Source organism: Oryctolagus cuniculus, chromosome 17 (genome assembly GCF_051225735.1).
Source record: "Oryctolagus cuniculus isolate XC-2025 breed Fujian yellow rabbit chromosome 17, ASM5122573v1, whole genome shotgun sequence".
Classification (NCBI taxonomy): domain Eukaryota; kingdom Metazoa; phylum Chordata; class Mammalia; order Lagomorpha; family Leporidae; genus Oryctolagus; species Oryctolagus cuniculus.
The window spans coordinates 38,573,151-38,600,510 of NC_142883.1; the positions used below are offsets into that span (position 1 = coordinate 38,573,151).

General features: G+C 50.7%; 2 protein-coding genes across 4 annotated transcripts; one reads left to right on the forward strand and one right to left on the reverse strand.

Moving 5' to 3' along the window:
• Positions 1-3,293: 3,293 nt before the first annotated feature.
• CCL4 (chemokine (C-C motif) ligand 4) lies at positions 3,294-13,486 on the reverse strand. 3 transcript variants are annotated; one of them, XM_089316602.1, is made up of 4 exons: positions 13,348-13,486; positions 4,778-5,783; positions 4,194-4,308; positions 3,295-3,672 (listed from the first exon to the last, which is right to left on the reverse strand). In XM_089316602.1, exons 2-4 carry the CDS (start codon positions 4,851-4,853, stop codon positions 3,585-3,587), a joined length of 279 nt encoding a protein of 92 aa, XP_089172728.1. In that variant the 5' UTR covers positions 4,854-5,783; positions 13,348-13,486; the 3' UTR covers positions 3,295-3,584.
• LOC100348776 (C-C motif chemokine 3-like 1) lies at positions 13,308-15,001 on the forward strand. Its single transcript, XM_002719246.6, has 3 exons — positions 13,308-13,443; positions 14,063-14,177; positions 14,542-15,001. The coding sequence occupies exons 1-3, from the start codon at positions 13,368-13,370 to the stop codon at positions 14,630-14,632; spliced, it is 282 nt and encodes a 93-aa protein (XP_002719292.1). The 5' UTR covers positions 13,308-13,367; the 3' UTR covers positions 14,633-15,001.
• The last annotated feature ends 12,359 nt before the right edge of the window (positions 15,002-27,360 follow it).

A 27,360-nucleotide genomic window follows, 5' to 3' on the forward strand; every position in this document is an offset into this window, starting at 1 on the left:
GGGGATTAGGATACAGTTTCTTTAAAATTCTAATTTTAATTCATTCATTTTCATCTTTTATTTGAAAGGGAGACAGGCAGACAAAGATAGACAGAGGGATTTCCACCTGCTGGTTTATTCCCTAAGTGTCTGCAACAGCCACAGCTGAGTCAGGCTGACACCAAGAGCCCAGCACCCAGTGCGAGTCTCCCACATGGACAAAGGGACCCAACCACTACAGCCACGACTGCTGCCTCGCAGGGCCCACACCAGCAGGAACCTGGAACCAGGAGCCGAGTCAGCGCCCAAACCCAGGCACGCTGGTGTGGGATGTGACCATCCTAAGCAGTGTCCCAACCACATTACCAAACGCCTACTCAGGGTGTGGCCATCTGGGGGCTGCTATTCACAGCACAGGCGTGGGGATCACCTGTTCTCTTTCTCATCCCAACCCCTCCCAGTAGGATTATGCGTCCTTCTTAAACTCACAGCCTGGGGCCGGCGCTACGGTGCAGGGGATCAAGTCTCTACCTGCAGTGCCTCATCTCATATAGGCACCGATTCGTGTCCCAGCTGCTCCATGTCTGATCCAGTTCCCTGCTAATGTTCCTGGGAAAGCAGCAGAGGATGGCCCAAACACGTGCGCCCTGCACCCCTGTGGGAGACCTGGATGAGGCTCAGGGCTCCTGAGTTCAGCCCTGCCCATTGTGGCCATCTGGGGAGTGAACCAGTGGATGGAAGATTTTTCTGTCTCTCCCTGTCTTTCCATAATTCTGCCTTTAAAGAAAAAAATAAAAACCCACAGTCCAAGCTACCCTCCCTTCATACCCTTCACCTCCCCTTCCTTCACTTTCTTTAGGCCCTGAGAATATTCCAGAACAGTGCCACTCCTTGAAGCGCTCTGTGATAGGCACTTCAGTGTCTGCATTGTTCAGCATGGTAGCCACCAGCCACATGTGGTTACTGAACACTGAAAATGTGACCAGTGCAGCTGAGGAGCTAGGTTCTAAATTTTAATTAATTTTTATTGAAATGTAAATAGCCTCTCTAACTAGGGGCTAACATATTAGCTCAGGTTGTGGCAGCTGAAAACAGAAGCTAAGACCAGCTAGGTTCTTTGCTGCTGGCTGCTCCTCATATCTTTTTGGAATTTTTTTTCTTTATTTGTTTGAAAGACATAGAGACAGAGTGAAAGAGTGAAAGAGTGAAAGAGTGAGAGAGGAGGGGGAGAGAGAGAGAGAGAGAGAGAGAGAGAGAGATCTCCTATCTGCTGCTTCACTCCCTAAATGCACACAACAGCTGTGGTTAGGCCAGGCAAAGACAGGAGTTGGGAACTCAATGCAGGTTTCTCACATGGGTGGCAGAGACCCAAGTACCTGAGCCATTGCTGCTGCCTCCCCAGGGATTAGCAGGAAGCTGGAGTCAGAAGCAGAACTGAGACTGAAACACAGACAATCTGATATGGGACGTGGGTATCCCAAGTAGCATCTTAGTCACTGCAGCATATGGTCATGCTATTTTTTTAAATGTATATGTTTATTTGAAAGTCAGAGAGACAGAGGCAGACAAAGATCATCCCGGTTCACTCTCCAAACACCCACAAAGGCGAGGGGCTGAGCCAGGCTGAAGCCCGGAGCCAGGAGCTCCGTCTGCCTGTTCCCAACCTCCTCATCTCAGTCCCTGTAGAACCTAACAGAGGAGTCCACAGGGGCTCAGGGAGGCTGGAGGCAGCTGAGGGCAGTCAAAGGAAGGAACTGAGAAGCGAGCCTTGATCTTGCCCTCGCAGGGGACTGAGAACGCCAAGATGATATTCAGAGCAGCCTCCTCTAGCCTTCTTTTTTTTTTTTTTAAGATTAATTTATTCATTTGAAAGGCAGAGTCACAGAAAAGCAGAGGCAGAGAGAGAGAGAAAGAGAGGAGGTGCAGGGGCCCAAGCATTTGGGCCATCTTCTACTGCTTTCGCAGGTAATAGCAGAGAACTGGATCGGAAATGGAGCAGCCGGGACTAGAACCAATGCCCACATGGGATGCCCACGCGGCAGACCAGGGCTTTAACCCGCTGTACCACAGTGCTGGCCCCCTCTATCCTTATTTTACAGCCACTTTCCGGGGGTGAGAGGCACTCGCCAGGGAGGCAGCTCAGGAAGGGGTACCAGTGAGGGAGCTGGCACTGGCTGGCTTCCTACCATGCCACACACGCACACACACGGAGTGGCCTTTGGCCAGCCACTTCCTTGCACTCAGCTCTCAGTTTCCCCAACATGAGACGGTGGGCCCAGGTAGCGGGAGAGGTATGTGTCATTCCATCCCAGCTCTCTGACTGATGGGCTATTAGGAGGCGTGGCTTTAGGCTACTCCTGGGACACTCCAGGACCATGCCAGACATCCCTTCACACTGGCTTTGGAGAGCTATTTCCAACCTGATCCTCATGACAACCCTGTGAAGACACACACTGTGCCCATTTTAAGTGAGAGAGTCGGGGAGAACCTCCCAGGCTCCCAGCTGCATGGCAGGTGCTTCACACATCTCCTGAGAGCCCTTAAAAGTGGGCTTTACCGAGGCCCAGGAAGGTGAGATGGTTTTCCTAGTGACAAGGCGACAAAGTCACTTTTCTGACTCCGAGCTGCTTCCCCTTCCCTCTGTTGTACGGCTGCTCCAGTCACACCATCCCCACAAGGTGTGGAAGTGACAACCCCACATGCCACAGCTGCCCAGGATCATCCTGTCCTGGCGCTCGGCCAGCAGCCCTACAAGCCTCAGCATTTCCTGTGCCTCTGTTTCCTCACCTGCAAACCCGAGAGCGATGGTCCCTATTTCACAAGGGCCTAAAAATCCTTGTGGAAAGTGTTAAGGGAGACCACATACTGCGAGCATTCAGCCTGGAGCACCTACTAAGAATCCAGTCACTGGGGCTGGCGTTGTGACCCAGCGGGTTAAGTTGCCACTGCCATAGTGGCATCCCAAATTAGAGTGCTGGTTTGAGTGCTGGCTGCTCCACGTTCAATCCAGATCTCTGCTGATGCACCTGGGAAAGCAGTGGAAAAGGGCCCAAGTGCTGCCACCTGCATGGGAGACTCTGGTGGAGTTCCTGGCTCCTGGCCTTGGCTTGGTCCATCCCTGGCCATTGTGGCCATTTGAAAAGTGAAGCAGAAGATGGAAGATCCCTGTATCTCCCTCTCTGTTTCAAATAAAATAAATCTTTTTTTTTAAAAGAGTTCTATCATTTCTGCTTAATATTTTGGGATATATTCCTACAAATCAAACCAGGTAATTCCCTTCACCCCAAATCAAATTAAAATCACAAAGAAACTGTGTCCATGTTTTCAAGTTTTATTATGAGAATACATAGAATCAACTTTTCCATGGATCCGCAACAGCAGAGAAACAGTGGTGGACCATCCCCATAGGGGACACATGTCCTTTGACAAAACAGACGTAGCTAGTGGAAGACCACCAAATACCATAGTACAGCACATAATATAGATTAAATTAAGAGGCGGGCCGGGGACTCCCGAGAGGAGCCATGAACAGGGAGCAGGTGCGTCTCACTGAGAAGCGTCCTGGCTCAGGTGCGCTGCCCTGAAGACTTCCAGCCTGGAGCGGCTCAGTTCAGTTCCAAGTCATCCACGTACTCCTGGACCCAGGACTCGCTAGGGTTGGCACAGACTTGCCTGCCCTTTTTGGTCTGGAATCTGTAGAATAAGGAGTAGACAGGTGAGAATCTCATGGGCCCCTCGAGGACACCTGCTGCTAGCCCTCACCTAGCAGTTGGCTTGGCCCTCTGCTTGACCATGGTTCTTGTTGGGCAGCTGGAATGATGGGATCCTTCCTGGGTGGGTGCTAAGACCAGATTCCATGGAACGCCCACCCACTGGCTTTAACTGTGACCCCAGGGGATGTCCTGATTAGAACTGATGGGTTTGAATACATATGGATGTGTCTCTCCATTCCCTACCATCCCCAGCGATGACTCCCACATGCAGGAGATGGCTCACATCTCAGTGACCAGTTTGCCTCTCTCTGGTTTCCCGGCCTCTGCATCACTTCCTTCCCAAGAACCCCCTTCTTGTCCTACCGCTCTCATGCAGCCACCTTCAGGACTCACAGAGTGACCTCGTAACCTAAATCCTCACTGCTGTCGGGGCAGACTTGAGCCCTGAGAACTGCTCAATCCCCCCTGCCCCTTCTGGAATGGTCCGGGGGTGATACTCACACCACAGCTGGCTGGGAGCAGAGGCTGCTGGTCTCGAAGTAATCTATCACGAAGTGACGAGGAAGCTGCCGCAGGGTGTACGAGAAGCAGCAGGCGGTGGGGGGGTCCGAGCCCACTGGAAGGAGAGGCCAGCGTGAGGTCTAACTCTATGAAGTCGTAAATGCTCCCTGAGCATCCCTGGGGGGCCCCAAGTGTGAGCCCCCGTGTCCATTCCCACTCACCCTGATAGGAGCCTCAGTCTGGATAAAGGACAAGAAAGAATTCTAGAAGATTGGAACTGAACTCAGAACACACGGCACTCTCGTCACAGCATGGGGGAGACAGGCAGAGAGGGACAGGGACTTGCTTCAGGGGAAGGCTCACTGCACTAGCCCGACTTCTAGCCCACACTTCCCCTCCTCTGCTGCTAATTCTTAAGGCAACAGGAACCTGAATATTGCTGAACGCCTACCAGATGCTACACCCAGCAGCAGGCTTCTTGAGACTCCTCTCCCCAGATCCCACTGTCGAGCCAGCCCCAGCAAGGAAAGTGGGCTTCTTTCTACACTTGAATTCCGAGAGAGGCAGTTGAGGGGCAGACTTACTTGGCGCAGAGTGTGCGGGAGGGCAGAGGGCGGCCACCAGCAGGGCGACAGAGAGGACGGTCACGCCGAGCTTCATGGTCTGGCTGGAGGAGGGCCTTTCTCAGGGCAGAGGCTGCAGAGCCCAGGAGCTTCAGAACCTGGCCGCGTTCTGTGCTGCTACCGAGGCGGGAGTCCCTCTTTATAGGAACTCTGAGGCCAAGAACTGCGATGGTGGCATGGGAGGATGAGTGGAATTTCCACGGCAGACGTGATGTCATGGTGCCAATGAGGAAACTGGAACTAGCCGAGAGTGAGGAGCTCCTTGCAGCTTCTTGCCACCAGCGAGGTGTCATCACGGAGGAAGAGGAGGGAGGCGGAGGGGAGAAGTGGGCTGTACCTCATGGGGGAAGTGGTACACCAAAGGCAGTGGCCAGACTGGGGACAGAGATGCAGCCGGAAAGGAAGAGTGACACATTCACACCTTTTAGAAGGACTTGTAGACAAGAACCATGCTGCTCTCCAAGGCACTGGAGGTTTCATTTTATTCTTTCCAGGTTGGCCTTAGGCCTGGCCCCAGTAAGGAGGAGGAGGCAGGACTCCCACGTCTCATTGCTGTGCCTTCCGCTGGGCTGGGTGGCATTAGTGCCTTGCAGTTCCCTTGGGCATTAATGGCCCAGCCTTGGATGCACAGGGGACCCAGCACAGCGACTCAGGAACATTCTAGCTCCCTGTTGAACATTTCACACGTGCCAGGTGCTGAACAAGACGCCTTACACACACTCTATCTAACCCTGCCCTAGCCCTGAGCAGGAGTGTGGGGATGCCAGAGCAGGTCACTGATGTGAGCTCAAGGCAGCGAGTGGCGGCGCCAAGATCTGAACTGAGACTCCTCTCACACCGAAGTCCATTCTCTTCCCATGCTGTGGTCTGCAGAACGTCAGAGTACAAGCACAGAGAAAACACTGACCACAAAGGCACACTGGACTAGGACCTCCTTCAGGAAGGAGAGGGTGTGGGTTACTCTGCCCTAGAACAAGCCGCAATGGAAAAGAAATGAAGATTTCAAGGTACTTTCTTGGGCAAGAAGAGAGCAGGAAAAAGAAATCAGTAGGAGGGGTGAACATTGTGGTACAGTGGGTTAAGCCACCTCTTGGGGCACCTGCATCCGATACGAGGGTGCCTGCTTTAAGTCCTGGCTGCTCCACTTCCAATCCGGTTTCCTGCTAATGCACCTGGGAAACAGCAGTGATGTCTCAAGTACTTGGGTTCTTGCCACCCACGTGGGAGACTGGGATTGAAGCTCCTAGCTTTGACCTGACTCAACCCCAGCTGTTGCAGGCATTTGGGGAGGGAACCAATGGATGGATGATCTCCCTTCCTCCCTCCCTCCCCCCCTCTCTTTTTCTCTATCTTTCAAATAGATAAATAAACCTTTAAGAAGGAGAAAGGAAGGAAAGAAGGAAAGGAGAGAGAAAGAAAGAGGGGTCGGCACCATGGTTCACTTGGTTAATCCTCCTCCTGCGCCGGCATCCCATATGGGCACGAGGTTCTAGTCCCGGTTGCTCCTCTTCCAGTCAGCTCTCTGCTATAGCCCGGGAGGGCAGTGGAGGATGGCCCAAGTGCTTGGGTGCCTGCACCCGCATGGGAGACCAGGAAGAAGCACCTGGCTCCTGACTTCAGATTGGCGCAGCGCCGGCTGTAGCGGCCATTTGGGGGGTGAACCAATGGAAGGAAGACCTCTCTGTCTCTTTTTCTCTCACTGTCTGTAACTCTACCTGTCAAATAAATTAATTAAATCTTTAAAAAAAAGAGAGAGAAAGAGAAATCAGTAAGAATCAAGTTTGGAAGATCCACATAAAAGACTCCTCTCCTATAAAAATGGGATTGGTCCGGTGCCGCGGCTCAATAGGCTGATCCTCCACCTAGCGGCGCCGGCACACCAGGTTCTGTCCCGGTTGCTCCTCTTCCGGTCCAGCTCTCTGCTGTGGCCCGGGAAGGCAGTGGAGGATGGCCCAAGTGCTTGGGTCCTGCACCCCATGGGAGATCAGGAGAAGCACCTGGCTCCTGGCTCCTGCCATCGGATCAGTGTGGTGCGCCGGCCACGGCGGCCATTGGAGGGTGAACCAACCGCAAAAGGAAGACCTTTCTCTCTCTCTCTCTCTGTCTACTCTGCCTGTAAAAAAAAAAAAAAAGGGATTGGATACCTAGCAATGAGTTTATCCAGGTTATGGACAAAGTGAGTCATTGAAGCCTGTGGTGTGTCCCAGCCTTGTGTTCATCAGAAGCCCTGCCCAGCTCTAACGCCTCACGTATGCCAGAACCTCTCACGGTCTCCCCCGGTTGGTGTGGTTTCATCTTCATGCATCAGGGGCCTAGCCTTCAGGGAAAGAGGCTTACATTCCCTGGATTCGCACAAACTCCCTTGTGCACTGCATTGTCATGCAAGTTGATTTGCTAGTCATCTGCTGTGTATCAAGGCAGACAGAGCTGAATGAAGGCCCAGCTCTGCCCTCAGGGAGTTGTCGGTCTGGTGATGGTGTTGATGGTGGCAGAAGTAACCATCTGCAAGGTGGGATAAAGTCAGCGACACATTAGGGGTAGAAACCAAGAATCTGGGAGCCTAGGGATGGGCAGGATCATCTCCCAGCTGTAGGGAAATCTTTCCAGGAAAGTCTTAGTCCCACTGTCTCCACAGGCAGTGTGTGCCCTTTGATCCATGCTGGGATTATGAAGGTATCTGCCCTGGGGCGTCAGGAAAATGATGGTAGGCAAACACACAGCGGCTACACACAGATTTAGAAAGAAATCCAAGGCGATCTGGCTGGAGAAGAGGGAAATGAGCTTTGCTACACGCATATGTGAAAACCTCTCAGGCAAAGCTTTGTAATCATGCATTCTGCATGTCCTTCAATGGCAGGATCCATGGATTTCTCCGTTTTTCTTAGAAAATGCAGGGAATCTAACAGCGGGCTTTCCCGATCTGTTCTAAATACTAATCCTCGCACTGGTCACGGGCTGTGGCCGTGCTGTTAGTGTTTGACTCTGCCTCATGGTTTGCAAAACAGGAATTGGCTTTGCCGTGTCCCCATTTCATTCATTCAAAGCAGGGCAGGGACCTGCATTTTTAAGGAACTGCAGGTGGCTCCGAGGGGCTGAGTCCTGGGTTCCGGGAAGTTGGAGGGAATGTGGCAAACCACGAGGCCCAAAGAGGCAGGCAGGGCTTGGGTCACAGAGGAGAAGCTTCCACCGAATGCTGGAGGCAGCGCAGTGGTGTGAAGAGCACTGAACTGGAATGGATCTGAGCTTTCGCAAAATCACACTGGATGCTGCATGGTGGGATCGATTCCGAGAGGCAAGACAGGGGGGAAACACAGGGCTGGGATACTCTTACAGGTCATGGCGAGAAACATGCTGACCTTGGACGCAGAGTGGGAACTGGGAGAGGCTGATGCACTTAATTTCCAGGATGGACTAGAGCCGCTGACTGAATAAATGCAGACGAGGGCTGAGGCTCACAGGAAGGGCCCTTTCGGCTGGGCAGAGAATGCAGCAGGGAGAGGGAGGGGTTGGAGATGAGTCCTCTACCAGGACGTGCGCCTTGATCCACTGGCCACAGAGATGGGCAGAGCAGATGCCAGAAGAACTCAGGGGCAGGCTGCACACAGAAAGGGCTGCACCCAGGAGACCTCGGCTCTCCGGGGGACTCCAGGATGTTGTTCCTGCCGCCATAAAAGATGGGGCCACCCAGCTGTGAGGCCCATTACCCAGGCAAAGGAAGCTAAGCGTAGGCCAGACAAGGGTGTCGTTACCCGAGAACTCTCCCACAGGGCCACTAGCGTCAAAGGACAGAGGTGATGTTGATCCTGGGGAAGCAGAGCCCCAGTGCCAGCAATGGGAAGGAAACCAGCGCAGCGGGGCCAGAGCCAGGGGGCTGGGCACACGAGGCGGCAGCAAGCAGAGCAGTCCAGGGCGGCGGTGGTAGTGGCAGTGGCAATGGCAGATGGTTGTCCAACCAGGCTCCTCTGCCAGACCAAGGCAGGGCTTCTGAGAGGCCATAAACATCTAAAACACATCTCAAGGCCCTCTGTGCTACAGGGTCCATGACATTGACTGCTGGATGCTTCCAGCCAGCACCACCTAGGTGGGTGCTGGGTGGTCCCTCCAAGGTCAAGACCTTGACACCATGGCCTTTCTGGTCCTCCCCTCCCCATTAGTATTCTAACACCACAGGGCAACTTGAGGTGCAACACACATTGTTGGTCAAATCGCCAAATAGTTTTTAAGCCTCACTAAGTGCCAGGCATTGTAGTTGCAGTTGGAGAAAAGCTGATAAGTAGTGTGAAACAATTCCATCTGTGTGACTCCAGGTGAGTCATTTCCCTTGGGAACACCGACTCACCACCTAGGACAAATCCCAGGCACCTGCAGTGCAACCATTCCAAGGCACCCTTACATTATTCACCAAGTATATGCAAATCAAGCACATATTATAAGCATGCTATTTTCCAATCCAAGTATAAGCACATGGTGGAGGGCTAGCTCCTGGTTTTGACACTGATACCAAAAGTCTTACAAATACATAAACACTAAGATATAATTACATATGCAATAAATCATCTCTGTTAAAATGAGCAAAATTTTAAGAAATAGAGAGTGTGTCGAGATTCATCACGTTATAACCATCATGTGCTAGGATTTGGTTCAAATCAACCACAAGACTTTGAATTTGGTTTAAAATCAACAGGACATGGTCAACATTTTTAAAGAGAAAATGACACAGACAATTCAATTGCATAGCTAGCTAAACTCATTGGGCAAGCCCCATATTCATGGGGGCCACTACTAGAAAAGTGACTGGACCGAGTCAGCAGTTTCCACTTCCTGTTTCTATTCTCCCCTGCTCATAGAAGCCAACTCTCAACAACTGAATCACAAGTGTGAAGGGGGTTGCCCCAAAAGTGAGGTCATGCAACTTGGGGTACCCACTGAGGGATGGAGAGAAGGTGGCATCATCTGTAATGCAGACTTTTGAATAAAACAAGTGGTAGACTCCCTTCTTTGGAATCCACAGCAATATGGGAAGACGTTTGGAAGTCAAAGGCCCAGTGAGACTGCCCTGGTCTTGCCTCTGCTTTGCCTCCCTCATGGCTCGCATCAGCCATCCTAAGGACAGGATGGAAGCCTGGGTTTTAGAAGAAGTAACTCCTCTACAGGCACCAGGGAGGGGCAGAATTCCAGCAGGGTCTTGCTTTGCTGGCATCTCATGCCCTCCACGCTCCCCAGTATCTAATAATCAACTCCAAATTTGGCCCCAACTTAGCATCATCATCCAAACGGATATCCATAATGCTCAGTAGCTCCACAGAGCTCCTCTCCCTTCCCTCTGACCCCACAGTCATCCACTGGACCCTCACCTCTCAGCCCAACCATGTATGTTCAAGTCCTGTGTAGTGTGCAAGACCCAGCCAAAGCCCAATGCCTTCCATGTGGTCTTCCCCAGTCTCTGGTGCAAGGCTTCCCTCCCCACCATGTGCTGAGCTTTCATTTCTTGTCTCAAAGGATTCCCAGCACTTTCTGTGGATTGTTGGGGTGACCTGCCTACAGACTGGGGACATCTAGAGGACCAAGCCATTAAAAAGAACTATATCTACCTCTCATTACAAAATGTGGTAGATGCTTATTAATGATAAAATCATAAAACAATAAGGAACAGAACTGTTTTTTAAACTCTCAATCTAGGGACAGGCACTGTGACGTAGCTGGTAAAGCTGCCACTTGCAGTGCCGGCATCCCTTATGGGCACCGGTTCTAGTCCCGGCTGCTCCTCTTCTGATCCAGCTCTCTGCTATGGCCTGGGAAAGCAGTAGAAGATGGCCCAAGTCCTTGGGCCCCTACACCCACGTGGGAGACCTGGAAGAAGCTCCTGGCTCCTTGCTTTGGATTGGCTCAGCTCCGGCCATTGCAGCCATCTGGGGAGTGAACCAGCAGATAGAAGACCTCTCTCTCTGTCTCTACCTCTCTGTAACTCTTTCAAATAAATAAAAAGGAAAAAAAAAACCTACTTCAAGTTTGGCATTATTCATGTCAGTATCATATAGGATCCTTAGACTTATTCAGAGAAATGAGACACCATGACTCCATTCTAGAAAAGACCATTGGGCAGAAACCTTAGCATATCTGCATTTAAATAAATAAGTAAATTTATTTAACAAAAAATTCTTTCGGGGTAGACGTTTGGCCTAGCAGTTAGGAAGCCCACTTCCTATGTGGGAGGCCTGGGTTGGACTCCCAGCTCTGACTCCTGCTAATAATGCAGACCTGGGCGGCAGCAGTGATGGCTCCAACAGTTGGGTTCTTATCGCCCTTATGGGAGACCTGGATTGAGTTTCTGGGGCCTGGCTTGGCTCCAGTTGTTTTGGGTATCTGGGGAGTGAACTACCAGATGAGAGCTCACTCTTCCTCACAAATGAATACAAATTGTTTTTAAAATTTCTTTAAACAACTGACAGCATGTACTTCACAACTCATGCTTTTGTAAGTGTTTTATAACAAAGTTTGCTCATGCATCTGTGGGCTCTCCATGAAGTTGACAGTCTCACTTCAGCTACTCTGCTTTCCATCCAGCTCCCTGCCGATGCACCTGGGAAAGCAGCAGAAGATGGCCCAAGTGCTTGGGTTCCTGCCACCCCTGTGGGAGACCTGGATGGAGTTCTGAGTTCCTGGCATCAGCCTGGCACAGCCATTGCCATTTGGGAGGGAACCAGTGGATGGAATCTCTATCTCTTTGTCTGTCTGTCTCTGTCATTCTTCCTTTCAAATACACAGATGAATGAATAAATAAATCTTTAATAGTCTCACTAACTAAAAGGAGAAAAATCAGAAAAAAAAGTTAATCATCCACAGACCTATCACACAGATGTAAACGCCATTAATTCTTTAGGGCATTTCTTTCCAGTGCTTTTTATTTTTTTCACACCTAGGGTTGGTATGGAAAAGCATAGTTCGTATAAATACAGTCATTTGCTACATAATGAGGTTTTTGTCCATGATGAAATAGATGATGGTCCCACAGCCTACACCACTTGGTGACGTGGTGGCCCTTTTGGTGTGTGCCAACACATGCCAGGATGCCCACACCATGACAATTTGCCTACCAACACATTCTTAGACCCCTGGCCGGCACCATGGCTCACTAGGCTAATCCTCCGCCTTGCGGCGCCAGCACACCGGGTTCTAGTCCCGGTCAGGGCGCCGGATTATGTCCCGGTTGCCCCTCTTCCAGGCCAGCTCTCTGCTGTGGCCAGGGAAGTGCAGTGGAGGATGGCCCAAGTGCTTGGGCCCTGCACCCCATGGGAGACCAGGAGAAGCACCTGGCCGCGGCGGCCATTGGAGGGTGAACCAACGGCAAAGGAAGACCTTTCTCTCTGTCTTTCTCTCTCACTGTCTACTCTGCCTGTCAAAAAAGAAAGAAAGAGAGAAAGAAAGAGAGAAAGAAAGAGAGAAAGAAAGAGAGAAAGAAAGAGAGAAAGAAAGAGAGAAAGAAAGAGAGAAAGAAAGAGAGAAAGAAAGAAAGAAAGAAAGAAAGAAAGAAAGAAAGAAAGAAGGAAGAAAAGAACAGACCCCTGTCATTAAGCAATGCGTGACTGTACATGTGTGTATGTATTTGCACAATCCGTCTTGTACGATTTATCTTCCTTTTTTACCACTGGTTATGAGTGTACTTATGCCATTCATTCACTTTAAGGGCTTTAATAAATCAACCTTTCAGGCGATATAACACATTTGGCCTTACATTTCCTGATAGAGGAGAGTTTGGGTCTCTGTCTTTTAGCTCTAAATGAAGCTGACTCAGAAAGCTTTGTGTTTGAAGATGTCTCCATATTTGGGTTGTTTCCACCGAACTCTTTCCTAGAAATGCTTTCTCTAGGCCCATCTGCAAGCTTCTGACATGTTCACACCCACATCTCAAGTCTCCCTAGATCCTCAGCTAGTGCTTAACCAGGGTCCTAGTCACTCCGTGACTATTTGATGAATGGACAGGTGACTGAGAGTGACCTCAGCTTCCTCTTCCTCCAGCCAGGGACTCCGTCCTCAGGTCCCCCGCCTGGGGAGAGGGGAGCCAGTGTCACTCCCCAGCTACCCCTTCCATGCGGTTAGGTTGGCTGAGGCAGCCCGGAGTTTCAGTTCTGGGGGAAGGGACAGCGCGGGAGCGTTCGTTCCTAACCAATTGTTCGGAGAAGCGAGCAGCTAAGAATAGCCTTGGGTTGGCACATACCCCTTCTCGGGCTCACAGGGGAAACTGCCTCCCCAAGAAGCCAGAGCAAGTCATGAGTTGAGAGCTGAGACTTACAGCCCCGAGATGCTATTCTTGGATATCCTGAACCCCTGTGGTCGCCTGAGACCCTGAGTTGCGCAACTCCCAGCGTGACAACACTGCTATGCTTAAAAATTTCCCCTTCACCCCCAGATTCCATTTCCCCATCCGCAAGGACTGCCTATAAAGAGAAGGGGACATGGCTTCAGAGGCCAGAGGGACGCAGGCAGCCGCAAGTACCCCGAGCACTCTTTGTCCTGCTCACCCCCGAACTCACCTCGTCACCTGCTCGGCACCATGAAGGTCTCCGGGGTTGCCCTCGCCGTCCTCCTGTGCGCCATGGCTCTCAGCACCCAGGTCTTCTCCATACCACGTGAGTTCATCTGCTGGGGTGGGCGTCCCCCTCTCCGGCCACGCTCAGACCACATCAAACTCTTGTGGCCTCTAAGAGAGAAAAGAGAATTTTTTTTAGAAGGGATGCAAAACATCTTGGTATTTCGCTTCAAGACTTTGATTTTCTTCTTAGCTTGCCCTGTCCCCAGATCTGAGAGTTGGGGTGGGACTAGGAGAGTCACGGTCCCTAGCACAGAGCAGGAGAAAATGGGCTCCTGCAAGAGGCAGGAGCCCAGCGCAGAAGCCAGGTCTGGTGGCTTCCTGGTGCTATCGTTCATGCACCAGCCAGCCCTGGGTCTCCCCAGGAGCTCTGCCTGCCACTGTCCCATGACAGACCCCTCGGGCTTCTCTTCCTGAACCAAACTTCCAAGGAAAGATGGGATAAGAAAATAGATTGATTAGATATCTGAATGGCACAGAGAGGGGAGAATACAAAAATGAAGGTAAAGACAGGGACTTTTTATGCAAAATTGTCTTCCCCAGTGCCCTGGGCACCTAGCCCCAACCCTGAGCAAGGCTGCTGTCCTCACCCTGGCGGGGGCTGGGGGTCAGAGGTCAGCAAGCCGTGACTCAGCCTCACCCCCTCCCTTGCTCTGCAGTTGGTGCCGACACCCCGACCGCCTGCTGCTTCTCCTACATCTCCCGCCAGATCCCCTACAAATTCATAGCCGACTATTTTGAGACCAGCAGCCAGTGCTCCAAGCCAGGCGTCATGTAAGTGCCAATTCCCCTGCCCACCTCTGGGGAGGAAGGGAGTCTGCCCTGGGGCTGCCCCCAAGGCAAGAGCCAGGCCATGGGGCCATCCCGGAAAAGCCCAGCCTGTGGTGTGGCCTGACCTGGGAGGTAGGTGCAGAGTAAGGAGCAGGGGTGGGGTGGGGAGTGGGTGGCTGCCCCAGCCTGAGGGAAGGGATGGGATGGAGGAGGAAGCAGTGGCCTCTAGGGACCCCCCTGGGTTAGTAAGAGATGCTGTCTAGACAGAGAGAAGCAGAGGATCCCTGAGTGGCCCAGGACAGAGGGTGCGGGCCCAGCACCTGCCTGCCGGATTCCTCACCGTGTTATCCTCCATCTCTCTCCACAGTTTCCTAACCAAGAGAGGCCGGCAGGTGTGCGCTGACATCAGTGAGGCCTGGGTCCAGGGCTACATCAATGACCTGGAACTGAATTCCTAAGAGGCCGGAAGCTGCAAGGAACCCGGTGACCCTGGATGGCCCCGGAAACACCCCACAACCTCCACAGCTACCTCTCTTATGGGCTTGCGGCTGCCGAACAGTCATACTCTGGGACCCTCTTAATTTATATATGAATTTATTTATACTATTTAATTTTTGTAATTTATTTTTGTTGTCACGCTGTTTGTGACTGCTAGCTCCGCGTGATCCCAGGGCACTTTGGCCCCTCGTCTGCTCCCCTTGGCTCACACTGTGACAGACTACAGCTGAGCAGAGCCATCAGCTTGCTGTAGGCAGAGGAGGTGCTGAAGCCTCCAGCCTGACCAGCAGGTAGTGGAAGCTAATAAAGATGCTCATTGGAAAAGCAAACTGAAGTGGAGTTTGTTTTGTTTTTCTGGCAAATTACAATCACTGGTTAAGAAGAAAAAAAAAAAAAGGAAGAAAGGAGGAAATTGGGAGACCTAGGGGGGTTAACCGCAGAGTCACTCCACTCCACGCCACAGGCACTGCTGCGGCACGTGGAAAACATGACTGTTTCATGAGTCAAATCATAGTGCACCTGCTCTAGGAAATTGATCACTCCAATGGAGCCCATTAAGCAGAGTGCTCTGTGGTGCACATGTATAATAAATCAAGCTTTCTCAATAACAAGTGCTAACATATTTTAGGCTCATAGGCTGAGTGCTTGCTACACATTGTCTATTTAATCCTAGCCAAGCAATAGTGTAGAAATGTAAAACAGGGTTCAGGAAGGTTCAGCAACTTAACAGGACTGCACAGCATGGAAAGGGTATGACTGAGCTCCCAGGTTAGACTTGTATCAACTATAAACCATGCTTTTATTTGTTTTTGTTTGTTTTTGACAGGCAGAGTTAGACAGAGAGAAAGGTCTTCCTTCCATTGGTTCACCCCTCAAATGGCTGCTGCGCTTATCCGAAGCCAGGAGCCAGGTGCTTCCTCCTGGTCTCCCATGCAGGTGCAGGGACCCAAGCACTTGGGCCATCCTCCACTGCACTTCCGGGCCACAGCAGAGAGCTGGACTGGAAGAAGAGCAACCAGGACAGAACCGGTGCCTCAACAGGGACTAGAACCCGGGGTGCCGGTGCTGCAGGTGGAGGATTAGCCTTGTGAGCTGTGGCACCAGCGTAGATCATGCTTTTAACCACTGACCAAGTTCTTTCCCAAAACTTGATCCACCTATCACCAAACCACAGGAAATGATTGATAACCCATTCATGTCAGAATCTTTAAGATTGAACTTGGGAATTGATTTAAATCTTTGTTTGAAAGAGAGACAGCCACACACACATAGAGAGAGCTCTTTGATTCCCCAAATGCCCACAACAGTCAGGCTTGGGCTCAGCCAAATTCAGAAGCCTGGAACTCAATCCTGGTCTCCTATGTGGGTGGCAAGGACCCAAGTACTTGAGCCATTATCTGCTGTCCTCCAGGGTATACATTAGCAGGAAGCTGGAATTGGTAGTGGAGCAGGGACTTGAACCCAGGCACTCTGATGGGGGATGCAGGTATCCTAAATGGTGGCTTAACCACTACAGCAAAAGCCCACCCTGGGAACTGATATATTGGCCAAGTCTACCAGGTGCATGTTAGTGGCTGAGATCAACTAGTCAATAGGATTCTCCACTCTTTTCTGTGTGGTAGCAGGTATATTTTACATTGTTTCTCTAGAATTCATGCTCCACAAAGTAAATGGCTAAGATTAGAGAAGGGAAATAAAACCAGCCTTATGTTGAGCAAGATTCTGTTTATAGATTTACTGTGAAAGGCTCAGTGATTTAGTAGATTGCCTGACTTACAGCTACAAGAAATGTACACTGAGCAAATATAGGAGAGATTCAAAAACCATGGGTGAAAATCACACACGCATTTATTTTTATAAAGGTATACTTCCTGTTGCCCTAACAATGACTACGACCCAACTCTGAGGCTAAAGAAACACATAGCTTCTCATGGTATCAAGGTGGCCACCAGAAAATGGGACTCCACACCCCAAGAGGGTAGCACCGGCCCTCACAGCCCCACCCACCCTCCTTCCTATCAGCAGAAGACCAGGGCAGGGGGGAAATGAGGGAGCACCTAGAACAATGTGTCCTCAGCAGAGGTCACTCATGTCGACAAAGGAAGAGGAGTCCTTTACAGCTAGAGGCACGCTGTGGCCAGCGCTGTGGCACAGTGATTTGGTTAAGTCACCACTAGCAAGGGTGGCATCCCATATGAGCACTATTCCACCTCCCATCTGGCTCTTTGCTGATGTACCTGGGAAAGCAGCAGAAAATGGCCCAAGTGCTTGGGCCTCCGCACTGGCATAGGAGACCCCTTTGGAAGAAGCTCCTGGCTTTAAACAGGCCCAGCTCCAGCTGTTGTAGCCATCTGGGAAGTGAACCAGTGGATGGAAGACCTCGCTCTCTGTCTCTCCCTCCCTCTGTACCTCTGCCTCTCAAATAAATAAATCTTTAAAAAAATAAAGTTGGAGAAACAAAGGGGTGGAAGACAGGGATGCCTCACGCTTGCTCCTTCCATTCCCCCTCTGTCCTCAGAACAGATTATGCGGGACTGAGAGAAAGAACCAGACAGGGAGAGATCTCCCATCCACTGGCCCACTCCCCAGATGCCCACTGAAGCCAAGAACGTGGAACTCCATCCAAGTCTCTCACATGGGTGGCAGAGACTCAGGTTTCTCAGCCACTGTCTGCTCCCTCCCATGCAGCACATTATCAGGGACTTGGATTGGAGGTGGAGGTGCCAGGACTCTAACAAGTTACTCCAGTGTGGGCCGTGGGTGCCTCAAGTGGTGACCTAACTGCTGTGCCAAACACCTGCCTCATTGGATTTTTAAAAACTTATCATTATAGCATAAGCATCCCCCATGTTGCCGCATTGCTTACAAAGGCAGCCTAACAGCCCTTTAGTGAAGATACTGCAATTTTCTTAGTCATTTGCATACTGTAGATGACTTACATTAGGTCCACTTTTCAAATGTTGGAAACTCAATGTTCTTGTGCATAAGCCCACCTCCCATTTCTGAATTTCTTTACATAGGAGACGGACATGGACTTTCTTCGTCAAGGGCTAAGAATGTTTTAGGGTTCTTTATGCATCTTAGCACCCGCATCAAACACATCTTTATGTCCTTTATTAAGTGCCTACTACGGCTTGAATGTCCTCATCAAAACCAGTGTTCCATCGGGAGCTCTAAGAAGACAGAAGTGCAGTGGTTATGGGTGGGACAGTCAGGATGAGACCAGGTCATCAGGGTGCGGCCCACGTGGCTGAACATTGTAAGAACAGGGAGAGTGACCAGAACATACACGCTCCCTCTCTCTGCTATGTGATGCCCTGAGCCACCTCAAGGCTCGGTCAGCAAGAGGACCTTCAGCAGATGTGGACCAGGGCCAGGAGCCAAAATAAGCCTCTTTTCTTTCTAACTCACCCAGACCGCGGCACTGTCTGGGGCAAGACAGGGCACCCTGGGGCCCTGGGTGAGTGCCTCTCGGAGAAGCGGATGTCTGAGAGGCAGGGTGGAACTCTCATTGCTTCTGCAGGCCAGGGCTTGTCTACACAGCTCTGTCCACCTGGGTAGGTTGTAAGGTGGGGTGTCCTGCTTGAGACGGGTAGCATCACTGCATACACATTTGTGTGGCTAAGGCAGCTGTGGAATAACACGGAAGTTTCTGCTCCGTCAGGGGAAACTGTGACTACAGAGTTCTGGTGAGATGGAGCCAGCTACATGTGGTCCCGGGGTGACACCCATACCTCCCCTCCCCACGCTGTGGAAACCACTTCCCCGTACACAGCCCCGAGTCAAGTGAGCGCTGGAATTGTTCTTGCAAGTGCCCCCCCAAGTCTGTGGTTACCCAAGAGCCCCTCGCCTTGTAGCAAGTCAACAAGACACAACTGTGCTCACTAACTTCCTCTCCCAGCACCCCCAATTTCTATCTCCCAAGGATCACCCACGAAAGGAAGGGAAGACAGCTCGGACCCCAGGAGGAAGCTGGCAGCAGGGGCTGCCCAAGGCTGGCTTCATGCTGCCCCAACTCTTGCACCCTCCCTCTCTTCCTCTCCACCATGACTGCATTCCTGGGCCTCCTGCTGCTGCTGTTCTCCCAACTCCCTGGCTGGGGTCAGACCGCAGGGCCAGAGGTGACGGGACAGAGATGTCCAAGTGAATCAGCGGTTTCCAAAACGCCCTGTGCCCTCCGCTCCAGGACGCCAGTCTGTCAAGCCGACACCCGCACCCCCGTGTTCACTGCTGCACCATACACAGCTGCCACAAATTGGAAACACAGGTGTGCAGCACCTCATGGGGGGCTTTTCTTCTGAAAGAGCTTTTGGTTTCTACTCTTTATACTTTGAGGGCAGGGTTGTCCTGTTTGGGGGAATTGAAACTTGAATGGGTTTCCAACAAGAGGCAGAAGCCAGCTACATTGTTTCCCAGTGGTCAGGGGAGTAATAAACTAACCACATTTCCATATCCTAGGTGATTTACAGAGACGCTCTCTTGCTGGAAAGATCTCTCCTTGGACCGTTTTAAGTTCACCCAGCACAACTGGAACAGGAGGTAATTGTTCAATGAGCAGTAATTCCTGCAAAGGGAGGTAGAGAGCAAAGCTAAGATTAATGCAGAAAGAGTGGAGAGGGAAATGGGCGCGATGAGAAATACCTATTTCCTCCCAGTTCTCAGCTCCGTCCTTGCTCCTCACTGGTGCTGCCTCTGTCTCCTTTGTTCTAACTTTATTCTTGGGCTCAGGAGCCGGCTCACTCAGCCCAGTGAAAAGTGACTCGGGCTCGGGTTGCCCCCTCGCTCAGAGTTGTCCCAGGTCCCCAGGCATCTGCTTTTTCTAGAGCCCCAATGGGTACCTGGCAACATGGCAGATCACTTAGGAAGCCAACAGCCAGTGCCAGGGAAGGGCTGGTGGATGGGGGCCATCCCAGGGAGCCGGACAAGGTGCTTCCTGGCCTGGGGCTGCAGGGAGCCGAGGAGGAGCTGCCCAAGGTGGAGGACAAGGCGGCAGCAGCAGCAACTGTGGGGCAAGCTCCCCTAAGGCATTGCAGGAAGAACTAGGGATCTGACCCTTAGCTCCCTGAGGCACAGGGGGGAAGGGGGCAGTATGAGACAAGGGTTCCAAGGTTGATTCCCTGCCTTTTTTTATAGGTCTTTCTTTTCACATTTTCCAAACTGAAGGGCCTGGTGGGTCTATGCCAATCCCACCATGTCCCGGTGCCCAACACATCACTGATGTCAGAGTTGAATCCCTGAGTGACGCAGACGCACCAAGAAATCAGTTGTGGGCAGAATAGGGAGCAGGGACCAGAACCCCAGAGAAGTGTCTTCTTCTCTGTATCTCCCTCTATCGTGTCTGGGTTCCAGGAAACCACGCTCTGGGACTCTTCTTAACATCACATTGCGTTTATTCAGACTGCTTCATTTTTGTAACGTGGGAGAAGCTCCATGTGTTCCGAGTACTCCCTGACACTCACCGCCCTCTGCCCCTCACTGTGGTTGACGCCTGCTTAGTGTGAGTGGTTGTGTTAAACTTTGTGCTAGGGGCTGTTGATTCAAAACCATCCAAAAAACAACAGATACGTAGAGAATGTTATTCCTCACCCCCCTTTTTTTCTTTGAGTAAACCAGTCTTAAAATTTGAGTGGTTCTCTTATCTATCTTGTGATAAGGTTAGAGTCTCTGGTCTGAAAACTGGTGGTGGGGAAAGAATGACAAACCCAGAGAGGGCAAGTCAGCAAGAAATGACAATGGTGCTGCGGCTACATGCTCCTGGAGGCTAAAGACGGTATTTTATATGACCATGGTTACCTCAGAAACATTGTGCATCTGGTGTGGATGTGGCTGCACCAGGTTTTGAAAAGCAATGACAGTTTCTAGCAAATTTTAAAATATGTGTGCTCTTTGATCTAATTTGTTTATAGCAGTCTACTTTGTATGATTTGTAGTAATTTATTTGTAAGAATCTAAAGACTCAAAGGTACAAACACATGGATTTTTTGCAGCTCTATTTGCAAAAAAAAAATTAAATTCTTCAGGAGAAATAATTTCAAATATCATACTGTAGCCATCTAATAAGTATGAAAGCACTGAAAAGAAGTAGGTGTGCTGAAAGTACCTATGCTATGAATGTAAAGGCACAGAAAATATGCATTTCATATGTGTATCTGTAACCACCCAAATATCAATATGACCACATATTACAGAAGTGCATATAATAATATTTTGCTTTGGTAAAAGAGACTTCTATTTATATAAACCTAAGAAATACAATGTGATACCCCCAGCCTGTTAAATATAACTGCTTGTGGCAAATAGGACTTTTTATATCGTGGAGACCGCCACTTTGTGTGCTCTATCCTGTCCTTTGATTTTCATGTGAGTGTGTGACCTTTTAATTCAAAGGGAAGATTTTTAAAGTCGGAAGCTTACTCTAAGAATTGCGTCTTGGTTCGCTCAGCTCATTGTCCCACGACCCACCCCCACCCCTGACGTGTGCTATTCATCTGGAATCAGCGACTCAGTGAGGGGAGAACCTTATCTAGACTATCTAGATTTTGGTCCAGCTCAGAGAACTGTAGGGATGTGCATGGATGTCACGTGATCCAGTGTTTCACGAGATCAAAACGACAAACCTCTCCTGTCTGGCTCCTAGGGACGCATCAACTCAGGGTTATCTGTCTTTCGCCAGCCACCACCCACCACCCACACACACAGCTGAACACAGGCCTCCTCCCATGCTCCATTTTACACACCTTCCCCTTCCTTCCCCATGCCTGATGCCATAAGAAAACACTCATGACCGGTGAGGGGGCATCGCCAGGAATGAGGACAGCAGCCATCTCTACCCTGGCTAAAGCCAGTCTCATTCCTTCTTCTATGACCTCTCAACACGCACCACTGGACCACGAACTTCACTGTGTCCAACAGATCGAGAGTTTAGTTCACATCTTGACAGCATGAGGAGGGCGTGGCTCCTTCAAACGTAAGATAAACACTAATCAGGGAAAAGCAAAAGCTTCCAAGTTTTTTTTTTTTTTTTTTTTTGACAGGCAGAGTGGACAGTGAGAGAGAGAGAGACAGAAAGGTCTTTCTTTGCTGTTGGTTCACCCTCCAATGGCCGCCGTGGCCGGCGCCCTGCGGCCGGCGCACCGCACTGATCCGATGGCAGGAGCCAGGAGCCAGGTGCTTTTCCTGGTCTCCCATGGGGTGCAGGGCCCAAGCACCTGGGCCATCCTCCACTGCACTCCCTGGCCACAGCAGAGAGCTGGCCTGGAAGAGGGGCAACCGGGACAGAATCCGGCGCCCCAACCGGGACTAGAACCCGGTGTGCTGGCGCTGCTAGGCGGAGGATTAGCCTAGTGAGCCACGGCGCCGGCCCGCTTCCAAGTTCTAAGCCCAAGTTTGAATGGGCTGAGCCTCTTTCATTGGTTAACCTATTTAAGAATAAGTGCCAGAGATGTTGGTACTCATCGACTCATCCATCTGTTCCCCTACTTTGCAGTTTTGTTGGGCTTGTATGGCTAATTCTGGCTAACGGACCATAAGCATACATGTAATGTGTCACTTCTGAACCACAACAGTTGAGAGCACTGTATCTTTCCTGCTTCCTTTCTCATTGCAGAGTCTCTAGCTATGAGATGGGAGCAGTCTTGATTTCCGAGTCACCCTGGATCAGTTCTGCTCTAAGTGTGTCACGGACAGTGGCAGCAGCATCACCTGAAAGCTCACTGGGAAAGCAGATCCTTGAGTCACACCCAGACCTGCAGCCCCAGCCCTCGGGTGGGGCCCCGGAATCTTCACTTCAATAAGCCTCAAGGGGGGTTCTGACTCCATCGACGTGGGAGCCAAGCACCTAACCTGCTCCGGATTCTGTGCAGGTGGGAATCTTCTTTACTGATAACCCACGGGGAGCTGGTTTGTTGTACAGGTATAATCCTAACTCATTCTGACTTTGATAAACAGAATATGCTGAACTTTTCTCCTAGCATTGGCTCCACCTTAGTGTCTTGGGCAGAGCCATCATTTTTACTTATATCCACTACAATCTTCTGTTTAAAACCCCAATCTCAGATTTAATTTAAATATTCTCTCCTCTCCGCCACTGCTGAATATGTTCAAGAGAGCTGGAGTGTGCTGAGTCTTTAGTTTGGTTCTGAAATATCTTCTCACTTTCCTTTTAAATTAACTGATGAGCTTAACTTATTTGAAAGAGAGGAGAAGAGAAAGGGGAGGAAGGGAGGGGGAGGAAGGGGAGGGAAAGAAAAAAATGGAGAAAGAGGGAGGGAGGGAAGGAAGAGGGAGGGGGGCAAGGGGTGTAGAGAGGGGGGAGGGGGAGAGAGAGAGAGGAGAGAGAGAGAGATCTCCCATCCACTGGTTCCATTTCAGAATGCCTGGCTCTGAGTCCTGGCTCCACTCCTGATTCCAGCTTCCTGCTAATGAGCACCTGGGAGGGCAGTAGACAATGACTCAGTACATCCGTTCCCTGCCACCTGGATCGAGTTCCCAGCTCCTGTCTCCAGGCTGGCCAGCCCTGGCTATTGCATCTGGGGAGTAAACTAGCAAATAGAAGTTCTCTGTTTCTCTGCCTTTCGAATAAGCATTTTTTAAAAAATCAATAATCATTGTGGCACAACCAGCACACACTGGCTCTTCCCCAAACCAAGTGGGACACAGGGCCCCTCCGACCTCCATGGGGTGTCCCTGGGAAGGAGGCCCAACCTCAGCAACTTCCAGTTTCCCAGTGGAAAACTTACCCCACTCCACCTTGCCTGTCTCCTGTGTTCTTTTCCCCTACCCAGCTTGGCTCGGGAAAGACACGTTGACGGCACCCACAGTCGTCCGACTGCTCGCAGGCCCTGCAGCTTCCATGTGGTCCCCCTGTAAGACCCCTTCATGGGACTCCAAGAGGAATTAAAAGCAATGAACTCGCCTCCAGCAGGGTGGGCACCAGCAGACTGGCCACACTCCTCTTCCTGCGTCTAGAAGGCCCTGGAAGCACAGTCTGGCCCCAGCTGCTGGTCCTTCATGGCCATTTAGCCTCCGACTTGGGAAGCAGCCATCGTTTGTAGGCCAGGAAAGTATATCCCAACCCAGATCCTTTTTCAACCAATAAAGTAACTTAGGAAAATACAGATGAAAACAAAGCCTATTACTACCTTCAAATGGAGTAGAGTGCTGAATAAGAAAAATCTCTTCAGCTACTGGCTCTTAGGGGAGTCCACACTGCACCCCCACTTTAGGGAAGAAAATATGTAGTGTGACACAGGCCACAGGCAAGCCACTCATTGTCTTCACACATAAAGGCAGAATTGATAGAAAAGAGTCAGACATACTTGGCAGGCACTTGTTGGGGGTCAGGTCTTTCTCTTTTGTCCTAAGCAATATTTGAAAAACCATCCCCTCTTGTAGTTTGTGTCATTTTGAAACCATCAACGTTTCTTGTTAAAAATGTTAGGGGTCTGACGCTGTGGCATAGGGGGTAAAGCTGCCGCCTGCAGTGCCGGCATCCCGTATGGGTGCCAATTCGAATCCCAGCTGCTCTACCTCTGATCCAGCTCTCTGCTATGACCTGGGAAAGCAGTAGAAGATGGCCTAAGTCCTTGGGCCCTGCACTTGCATGGGAGACCCGGAAGAAGCTCCTGGCTCCTGGCTTGGGATCAGCACAGCTCTGGCCGTTGTGGCCAATTGGGAAGTGAACCAGTGGATGGAAAACCTCTCTCTCTCTGCCTCTGCCTCTGCTCTCTCTTCTCTTTCTCTCTCTGCCTCTCCTTCTAACTCTGGCTTTCAAATAAATCTTTTTTTTTTTTAAAGAAGTTACTCAGTTCAAACGAATTGATGAGTACTCTTCCCCAGCCACAAAGGTTGGATAAGGAGGAAGTTGGCCAACTTGCTCAGTAAAGGGTCAAACATAAGTGCAGTAGTTTTGTGGGTCTGTCTGCCATACTACTCTACACTGCTATTGTGATGAGAACAAACCCTTGGGCTAAGCGATTAGCTTGCCTCTCTTTCAGTAAAAGTTTTTTTTATAGATACTTAAATTGGAATTTCATGCAGTTTCCATGTGTCTCAAGTTTCTCTTCTTTCGTTTTCAATTATTCCAAAATGCACACACTTAGTAGTTTGCAGGCAATAGGTGTGTGTGGCCCACAGGACACGGTTTGCTGACTTCTAAGAGTTTGGTTCCTAACCTAAGCTAAGCCAATAATAGCAACCTCAGTTATTAAGGACACATCCTCTTCTCAGGTCCCCTTTGTGTTGGGAGGGCAATCTGCCCGAGCAGGAAGCTTTCAAAGTGTCTGCGGTGCCACCCTAGGGCCACTGGGCCAAGCTTTGCCTGACGCTAATGCTACTACTGAAGCTTCAGTAATGTGAACTAACAAGCTCCTTTTATTATTTAAGCCGGACTGAGTCCGTTTTTCCGATCCTATGACTTAAACTATCCCTAATACAAACTGCAGCGTCGTATTAGACCCCAAATGTAGAATCTGCAAGGGTAGCAGCTACGGTCAGTGAGGGCACTTCCAAGGAGAGACACACTGGTCACCCCGCACGTTTCATATTCTGAAGTCATCCTCGTACCCAGGTTTCACGACAGGAGAAGTCTGGATGTTGGCAATTGCCTCCAGGGCAGTCAGTAAGGCCCATTAGCAGAGATGAACTTAATGCAGAAGTGACGAATCTGCTAGCAGAGAAGGAAAAACAGAGCTGACCTAAGAGAGGCGCTGTCTGCTCAGGGCCCACAAGCCCAGCTCAGACTCCAGTGACGCGAGGCTTGCCGGGGGAGGACGGCGGAGTTCTCCACTGCAAGCGAACCTGAGGGTCTACAGGAATAGGGAGGAGAGAGCACGGGAGGACCAGAATGCATCCGAAGCAACCCGACCACTGCCTTCCCAGAGCCCTTCTTTTAGCTGTCTCGTCAGTGAAACGAATGGTATACTTGGTGTTCTCCAAACAGAACCAATAGGCTCGCTCGCTCTCTCTCTCTCTCTCTCTCTCTCTCACACACACACACACACACACACACACACAGATTTAGCATGGGCATTGGCTTACCCAACAGTACAGGCCAAGCCGTCTCACAATCTGCCATCTGCCAGCAAGAGCCCCAGGAAAGCCAGTGGTTTGATTCAGTTTGAAGTCAGAGTCCAGAGGCCTGAGAACCAGAGGGCCTGATGGCATTAGCCTCGGTCCAGGTGCAAACGCAGAGGAGGGAGAGCAGGCAGAGGAGGGTGGGGTGGGGGTGAAGGCCCAAGTCCCAGTATGAGAGCTGGGACCACCGATGTCGCAGGGCAGGAAGGGAAGGCCTCCGCTCAAACGGAGAGTGCACCCCCTTCCTCTGTCCCTCTAATCTAATCCGGCTCCCTGTGGCTGAGATGATGCCCACCTGTGTCAGGGAGTTAACAGCCAGTTAACTCCACCCTCTTATCCAAATACTAGTCTCTTCCAGAAACATGGCACAGACAGACCCAGAAACAATGTTTTACCAGTTCTCTGGACATGCCTTAGCCCGGTCAAGTGACACCAAAAAATCAACCTGGGCTGTGAACAAGCCTCCCGGTGCTCTCCACTGCTGTTCTGGTATCGTTTCACCAGCAGAGGGCCACGTGGAGCTGAAGTCAATCACAGGGGAGGAGGGGCTGCCCCAAGGGATTACTATTACAGGGCTCCCAGCACTGTGCTGCAGAGTTCCAGAACTCGGTTCTAGACATAACGTTGTCTCTGACAGATTTTGTGCTTCCCATTAACCATCCAGTGAAATTTACCCAAAGCAACTAGGTGGGGTAGCCTTTGAAAATCTGAAGGGCTTTGCTTTGCCTCTGACCCCCCAAGCCTGGCACGCTCACAGCTGTTGTAATTGAGACCTGCACTAGCATCACCTGGAGAGTTTTACAACTATTGATGCCAAGCCCCACCTAAGGCCAATTAAATTTGTGACTCTGGAGGTAAGACCCTGGCACTGGAGTGTTTGAAAACTCCCCCCACGTGATTCTAATGTGAATTTAACACTGAAAGGCTCGGCTCACCCCTGGTTGGTGCTGTGTCTCCAGCAGAAAATAAACACCTCCATAAGAGACAATGGCTCTAAGGAAGGCTTCCAGACACAACATGGGATACCCACTGAAATCAAGTTTCAGATAAGCAATGGATCATTGTTTGTATAAGTATGTCCCAGAGATTGCATGGGATATACTTACCCTAAAATCTTATTCGGTCTGTATTTTTATTTGTTAATTGTGGCCACCCTCAGCTCCCAAGCCTCACTTTGGAGATGGCCACGGAGAACATTTTCCCCGAAAGCAGAGAATCTGAGACAGAAAATCTGAGCCAGGCTCTCGGCCACCTGCCAGTTTGGGAGTCCTTGCTAGGAGTCAGGTGGTATCTGCTGGGTGGTCACTAACATGGGTCCTGGGCATGGTGTACCTGAAACAGGAGCTTAACTGGGCATCCTGATTGCACCTGGCGTCCCTCCTGGGCGGGTATGTCTTACAGAGGGGCTTATCTCTTGTCGGAGGTGGCCCTTCTCTACCTATCTGGGTTTGGGGTCTCCACATCTCTTTACAGGGCATTCAGGGAATTTCATTTTCTCAACTTCTCCTTGGGAAGTGCCACGTGGAATTCACGAGAGCCGAGGCCACACCACGGGGAATCATGTGAACTCAGATTCTACCTCTTGTCCCAAATCCCAGTCGAACCCCCATTTTCT

Excerpts from the sequence above, each read along its gene's own strand:
- LOC100348776 (XM_002719246.6), top strand. The coding sequence starts at position 13,368 with ATGAAGGTCTCCGGGGTTGCCCTCGCCGTCCTCCTGTGCGCCATGGCT. Across the intron at positions 13,444-14,062 it reads CCAGGTCTTCTCCATACCAC|TTGGTGCCGACACCCCGACC; the intron begins GTGAGTTCATCT and ends CTTGCTCTGCAG. Across the intron at positions 14,178-14,541 it reads TGCTCCAAGCCAGGCGTCAT|TTTCCTAACCAAGAGAGGCC; the intron begins GTAAGTGCCAAT and ends CTCTCTCCACAG.
- CCL4 (XM_089316602.1), bottom strand. The coding sequence starts at position 4,853 with ATGAAGCTCGGCGTGACCGTCCTCTCTGTCGCCCTGCTGGTGGCCGCC. Across the intron at positions 4,309-4,777 it reads TCCCGCACACTCTGCGCCAA|TGGGCTCGGACCCCCCCACC; the intron begins GTAAGTCTGCCC and ends CTCTCCTTCCAG. Across the intron at positions 3,673-4,193 it reads TGCTCCCAGCCAGCTGTGGT|ATTCCAGACCAAAAAGGGCA; the intron begins GTGAGTATCACC and ends CTTATTCTACAG.